The sequence below is a fragment of the Martes martes genome (assembly GCF_963455335.1).
Source record: "Martes martes genome assembly, chromosome: X".
Taxonomy (NCBI): domain Eukaryota; kingdom Metazoa; phylum Chordata; class Mammalia; order Carnivora; family Mustelidae; genus Martes; species Martes martes.
In genome coordinates, this window is record NC_137897.1 from 13,813,422 (window position 1) to 13,820,829 (window position 7,408).

The window sequence follows — 7,408 nt, forward strand, 5'->3', positions numbered from 1 at the left end:
AATAGCTAATCTTGCTCATAAACTTAGATGAAAAAAATCCTAAATGGAATATTAACAAAAGGTTAAATTACAACCAAGTTTGGTTTAGTCTAGAAATGTTAGGAATTATAGCTTGTTTTAACATTCAGAAATCAATCAGTGTAATTCACTGCTTTAACAAAATTAAAGAAGTTATGATTCTCCCAAAATAAGAAAAACTTGTTGGATGTGTTTTACCTTGATATCATGGCTTCAAAAAACCCTTAGAAAACTAAAAACAGAAGAAAATTTCCTTAATCTCATAAAGGATGTCTAACAAAACCTATAGAAAAAAGCACACTTGATGGAGTAATGTTGAAACCTTTTCTTCTAAGATGGGGAATGAGAGAAAGATGCTGAATAATTCCCATCCCCCAATGTGTCCATATACTAATCCCCAGAATCTCTGAATGTTACCTTACTTATATGGCTAAAGGGATTTGCAGATGTGATTAGAACAATGATCTTGACCTAGGGAGACTACCCTGCATTATCTAGGTGGAATCGATATAATCAGGATGGTCCTTACAAGAGGGATGTAGGAGGAGTCGGAGTCAGAGGAGAAGGTGATATGCTGATGGAAGCAAATATTGAAACAATACACCCTGAAAATGGAGGAAGGTGCCTCAAGTCAAGGAATATAGGCAGCCTTTAGAAGCCAAAAGGGGGAAGAAAATGGATCCTCCCATCAGAGTTTCCCAAAGGAACTGGCCCTGCTGACACTTGGACTTGGCCCAGCAAACAGATTTGGGGCTTCTAATCTCCAGAACTTTAAGAGAATAAATCTGTGTTATTTTAAGCCACTAAGTCTGTGGTAATTTGTTACAGCAGCAGTAGGAAACTAATACAGATGTGTACTGTCAAGATTGTTCAACATTGTATTAGGGATGCTAGCTACTGCAATAAGGCAAGTTAAATAAGATGATAAGAATTAGAAAGGAAGGGGCGCCTGGGTGGCTCAGTGGGTTAAAGCCTCTGCCTTCGGCTCAGGTCATGATTCCCAGGGTCCTGGGATCGAGCCCCAAATCGGGTTCTCTGCTCTGCCTCTCTGCCTGCCTCTCTGCCTACTCGTGATCTCTGTCTGTCAAATAAATGAATAAAATCTTTAAAAAAAAAAAAGAATTAGAAAGGAAGAAATAAAATGTTATTATGTGTAGACAACATAATTGAGTATACAGAAAACCCAAATAAAGACAAAGAAAAACTCTTAGAATTAATAAGTGAATTTAACAACTTATAGAACACAATGTCAATACACAGAAATTGATTGCATTTCCATATATTAGTATATTGGTTAGAGTCTGTTGAGGACTCAGAAACCACAGCAATCATTTGAACAGGGAAATTTAATATAAAGAATTATTATCTAGTTAAAGGTGATTAATTACTAAAATGGCTAAAAGAGAACTCTAAAGGATACAGGAATAGAAATTATAGGGAGCGGCTATTATCTCCAAGGCTAGGAAAGTGTACCCAAGGAAGGAACAAACTTAGAAGAACCCCCTACTCCCTCCAAGGCTAAGATTCAGATCTCATTGGACAGGGAGTGACTGTGGCTCACTAGATGGGGTGGAAGTTCGCTCAGGTGTCTCATATCAAAGATGATGTATAGCTGGTGGGCCAGGACTGAAGAGGATGGAGCCACCCACTGGGGTGCTAGCAAAACCCTCTTTGGGCTGTGTACCACTGAGTCTCCCACACACTCCTGGCAAGGAAGCCATTCACTCTGGTGTTGGTAAAATTGACTAGATAGTGGGTGCCAATGCATTTCCCACACACCTCTGGCAACCATGCTGTGCTATAAAAGCAAGAAGGAAAGCATACCAGAGGTATTTCTTCTGCCAAGTCTTAGAGCATCCTTCCTGTGCCCTCTATTGACATTATACCAGGTGCCAAAAGAGAAATATTTACAGGGTTCGGTTCCAGTATCACAAAACAGGGCAAAGAAGGGTAGATTTGGAACTGAGGAGGAATAAACTGATAACAGATAGAGCTAAGAATTAACTTTTAGATAATGAAAATCTTAAAAGATACCATTCACAGCAGATAAGCAAGAACTGAGGAACGAGCCTAATGACTGATGTATGAGATTTCTAAAATATTATTAAAAGAAATTAAAAAGGATTGGAATAAGTGGGTAGATACTATTGTGTTTAAGGGCTGAAGTTGTCAAGATATAAATTCTTTTCAAATTGAACTATAGGTTCAATGCATCAAAAGGGCATGTACAGAAATGTTCTTAGCAGCACTGTTTGTGATAGCCTCAAACTCGGGATAACCCTAATGCCCACCAACAGTTGAATGGATATGTCAATTGTGTGTATTCACACCATGGAATGCCATACACCAATGACAATAAAGACGCTAAAACTGAATAGGAAACATGGCTGACTCTCACGGACTTAGTGTTGAGCAAAAGGAGTCAGACCCCCTAAAATATATACTTCGTGATTCCATTTACATATGGATCAAAAAAGACAAGAGGTAAATTATAGTGATAGAAATCAAGATGGCAGCTCTCCTTAGGAAAAGTGGGTGGTGGTAGTAATTGTGAGAGGCCACAAGGGGGCCTTTTGAATATTGACAGTGTTCTTTTTTTTTTTTTAAACTTTGAGTTTTTGTTTAGGTTCCAATTAGTTAACATCCAGTGTAATAGTAGTTTCAGGTGTACAATATGGTGATTCAGTACTTTCACATGTCACCTGGGGCTCTTCACCTGTTTAACCCCATCCTCCCACCCACCTCCCCTCTGGTAACCATCAGTGTGTTCTCTATAGTTAAGAGTCTATTTCTTGGTTTGCCTCTCTCTTTTTTTCCCTGTGCTCGTTTGTTTTGTTTCTTAAATTTCACATGAGTGAAATCATATGGTATTTGGCAACGTTCTATTTCTTGTCCTTGGTGGTGGCTACATAGGAACTCCCTGTGTGACAATTCACTGAGCTCTGAATTTGTTTTGTGAACTTGTCTGTATATGTTGAACTTTAATTCTTAAAAAAGAATATGGCCAACAAACACATGAAAAGATGCTCATCATCACTCATCGTCAGGGAAATGCAGATCAAAACCACCGTGAGCTATTACCTCACACTTTCAGAATGGCTAAAACCAACAACACAAGAAACAACAGGTGTTGGTGAGGATGTGGAGAAACAGGAACCTCTGCGCACTATTGGTGGGAACGCGAAATGGTGCAGCCACTGTGGAAAACAGTATGGAGGTTCCTCAAAAATTTAAAAATAGAACTACCTTTTAATCCGGCAATCACACTACAAGGTGTTTACCCAAAGAATACAAGAGCACTAATTCAAAGGGATACATACATCCCTATGTTTATAGCAACATTATCTACAACAGCCAAGATACAGAAGCAGTGCAAGTGTCCATCGATGAATGAATGGATAGAGAGCAGTGGTCTATAGACACACAATGGAATATTACTCAGCCATAAAAAGAAAATCTTGCCATTTGCAATGATATGGATGGAGCTAGAGAGAATTAAGCTTAGTGAAATAAGTCAGAGAAAGACAAATACCATATGATTTCACTCATCTGTGGAATTTAAGAAATGAAACAAGCGAAGGGATAAAATGAGAGAGAGAGAGGTAAATCAAGAAACAGACTCTTCACTCTGGAGAACACACTGCTGGCTACCAGAGGGGAGGCGGTGGGGGAATGGGTGAGACAGGTGATGGGGATGAAGGGGGGCACTGGTCGTGATGAGCGCAGGGTGATGAATGGAAGTGGAGAATTTCTATATTATGCACCAGAGCTGCGGTGCCTGTTGGGACAGATCACAGAGAGGAACAGGAGGAACCCTGGCTTCGAAACCCCGGGCTGTTCACGGGTTCTGCCAAGTAGGTTGCATTTCTTTACCAAATTATCAACCAATGATATGGGCTTTGTTGTTGTTGTTGTTAGGAAAACTTTCTATGGGCCAGTGGGCCTTCTCCATGGAGAACACTTTGGGGCTGAACTTACCATGGAGATCCCTGAGTCCACATCTGGTAACCACAGACAAAAATGGAAATATTAACTACATGTCCACCTTCCAGGATATCCACATTCAGAAACCTGTGAAAGAGGCAAGTGAAACGTAGCCCCAGCTAAAGCCTGTCTGGAGCGATGGGGCGCCTGGGTGGCTCAGTCAGTTAGGCATCAGACTCTTGCTTTTCGCTCAGGTCATGATCTCATGGACTGTGGGATCGAGCCCCAAGTCAGGCTCTGAGCTCAGAGTGGAGTCTTCTTGGGATTCTCTCTCTCCCTTTGCCGTCCCAACCCCTCACACATGCACTCACTCTCTTAAAAAAAAAAAAAAAAGGCAAAAAACAGACAAATAAAACCTGGCTTGAGCAAAACACCCTTTAGACGACCTATAAGAGGAACTCAGTCCTCTGAAACGTTGGGGATGGGGCACCTGCATGGCTCAGTTGGTTAAGCGTCTACCTTTGGCTCAGGTCATAATCCCAGGGTCCTGGGATCAAGCCTCGCATCGGGCTCCCTGCTCAGCAGGGAGTCTGCTTCTCCCTCTGCCCCTCACCTTGCTCTCGTGCTCTCTCTCTGACAAATGAATAAATAAAATCTTTTTTTAAAAAAAGGAAAAAGAAAACTTGGGGAGTGAGAATCATCTAATGGATGGGTGTGGCAGTCTTGGGAAAGGCCTAAGGACGCTCTCCCAGGTACATTGTGATCTGTTTGTGAAATTTGTGCCTTCTAAGGATAGGCAAGATGGAAAAAGAAGGAAAAGCTTCTGCAAGCAAATCCATGTCAAATATATGATTCTTCTCTGACATCCATTCTTTCATTCAACTTCCCCTTAAAATACTCAGCAGAGCCCCTGTTAAACTGTAAGGGTACAGTACAGACTAGCTGACATGACATTTTATGCCTTAAAGACTTGTAAACTTTAGAATCTCTTATTAAAATGAGAATACCCCAGGGAGAATTGCCAGACACCACCCCCCATACTTATTAGTTAACAACCCTTTGGCAATTAGTTATAATACTGGGCTGATAGGGAGCTGATGGGGACTGAGATTGGGGTGATTGTTTGCAGGAGAGATAGGAAAGTAAGAGCAGAGGGAAGAAAAGCAAAGTGCAAGTGGCAGAGTGAAACACCCACACGAAGAATGCTTTAGGCTTTATCTAAGAGGCAGTAAACCGTGATGGCCAAACCCATAGGCCTTGGCTTCAGGCAGCTGAGAGTCAGATCCCCTTTACCAACTATGTGAACCTTGAGAAACTGAACTTTACCTCTCTGTTTTCTAATCTGTAAAATGGGCGTAATAATTCTGTTCCCTGGGCCTCTTGTTGAGGACAGAATGAAATGAAAAGTCTCATGGAGGGTTTCCCATGGAAAATTCTCCATGCAGAGCCTGCACTCGGGTGTTCTCGGTAAATGTTGGCTGCTGTTCCTTGCTTCCTGAATGGCACGGGCCCTGTCCCCTGACACACGCAGGCTGCACTTAGTTCCGCATACAAGAGCATGGTCTTGTCTTTGATTAATGAGGGCTGGTCCTCCCAGGGAAGGCCTGTCGTCTCAAGTTTCTATCTGAATCACATCCTTTGAACTGGTGATAATGTTTTGTGTTTGTTACATTTACTACAATTGACCTGTGTTATTAATTCTATGTGTTTTAACACTTAGAACATCTTTATTTTAGGCTCAGTCTACTCTAATTGAAACTCTGTACAGATACCGCTCTGACCTGCAAATCATCTTCAATGTCATTGACTCTGATCACTCAGGTAAATGAGTGTTGATTAGTTCGATAGCAGTAGAAGGCAAAGGCTAATCTGTTTCTCTGAAAGCAGAATTCTGTTTTCATCTGTTGCATTATTTGCCCAAACTTGAATTAACTTGGGCTGGGGGGTGAATGAACTTACGTTAAATATTATTATTATTATTTAGTTTGTCCAAAAACTGTATTTAAGACCTTACAGTCCTTACAGGCCTCTGTATCTATTAGACAAGAATAGCTCCTTTTATAAATCATCAGCACAGATGAAAAGATAATTTCCTGGCCATTTAAACATAGTGGTTACTCCAGGCTATAAAAAAATCATCGGATACTCCCCAACTGCAGAGATCATTGAATACCAAAGGTCAATAATCAAAATATGAAAGTAAATCATTGCCTATAAAACATGGCAGAGCCATTGTTTACCACTATCTTATTGAGGGCCAGGGTATCTTCTCCCTCTGCTTCGATGTCTCTTTCCCTTAGATAGAGCCCCACAGTCCACAGTCTACCCCCATCCCTTTGGTGTATACTAATTCCAGGTTTGGAATAATCTCAGGACCACTTGGTCCTTGAAAGTGACATATTGTGTCTTAAATTGACAGTCTGACTTTTTTATTTCCTTCAGTGTCTCGATGGTTGGGCATGTGAGTGAGCTTCTCATTAGGACTCTTCAATCAGTATAAGTCCCCCACCCCTCCATTAGGTGAGTCTTAAAACCAACACTCATACCTTCTTCTTTATTCCTTTAGGCCTGATTTCCATGGAAGAATTTCGTGCCATGTGGAAACTCTTCAATAGTCACTACAGCATTCACATTGAGGACTTTCAAGTTGATGAGCTTGCTGAAAGAATGGACTTAAACAAAGATGGAAGCATTGACTTTAATGAGTTTCTAAAGGCTTTCTATGTAGTGCATAAATTGGAGAAGTTGAACAAATCAGATGGCCACCCTTCTTAACAAGAACGAGGGCTTTCCCTCCTTGTAAACTCTTGGGCCCAAATCACTGGCGCCATCTTTGCAGTACCCTTGTAATTCATAATCAGTAGTAGAGAAAAGTAGACCCCCCATTCATGCCACAAGCAGATGTATAGTATGGGGTTTGAAGTCCCCACGAAGTGGTAATTGGTAAACTAGGCTAAATGTCAGCTGATAGGATTTGGCTTCAGTGTTAGGACTCATACATTGCCAGGTAGAAACTGGGTTTGAGCCTAGTGTTGGCCTCTTGGACCAGGAGACCAGAGCAGTTTGGAAACATGTTGAAAGGAACCCACAGAGCACCAGAGAAAAGTGCAACATGTGTGAGTGACTGAGGGATGGGAGGAGGCATACCAAACTATTAATGGAATAAAATATGTCCATCTTTAAACTGAATCTTCTTTGGAGACCATAAACCAGTGATTCTCAATCTTGGGGGAACCACCCTTGAGGGATGGGGCCCATATCAGACTCTTGAGGGAAGCTGTGGGAGTATATTGTTTGAAAAAGCCTATTTTTTTTTTCTTGTCCGTTGGAGATACAAAGTGAACACAGTTCAGATTGAGCCATACAGTTAATATCGTCGGCCGCCTTCACTGGGGAGATGGGGCTTTGGTTATGCACACATTGTGCAATTTATTCTACTATCCCAATTGCATATCAAGCGTCTAGA

The 7,408-nt window shown here is 41.3% G+C and overlaps 1 protein-coding gene across 1 annotated transcript in view; it reads left to right on the forward strand.

The window, feature by feature from the left end:
• PPEF1 (protein phosphatase with EF-hand domain 1) overlaps nt 1–7,128 on the forward strand; it is a gene marked incomplete at its 5' end in the record, with an annotated part of 97,883 nt that extends 90,755 nt beyond the window's left edge. The window contains 3 exons of the mRNA XM_080795695.1: nt 3,937–4,100; nt 5,679–5,763; nt 6,509–7,128. Of these exons, the coding sequence (XP_080651821.1) occupies nt 3,937–4,100; nt 5,679–5,763; nt 6,509–6,717 (458 nt within the window). The 3' untranslated portion in view covers nt 6,718–7,128. The remainder of the gene's footprint in view (nt 1–3,936; nt 4,101–5,678; nt 5,764–6,508) is intronic.
• Nucleotides 7,129–7,408: the final 280 nt, after the last annotated feature.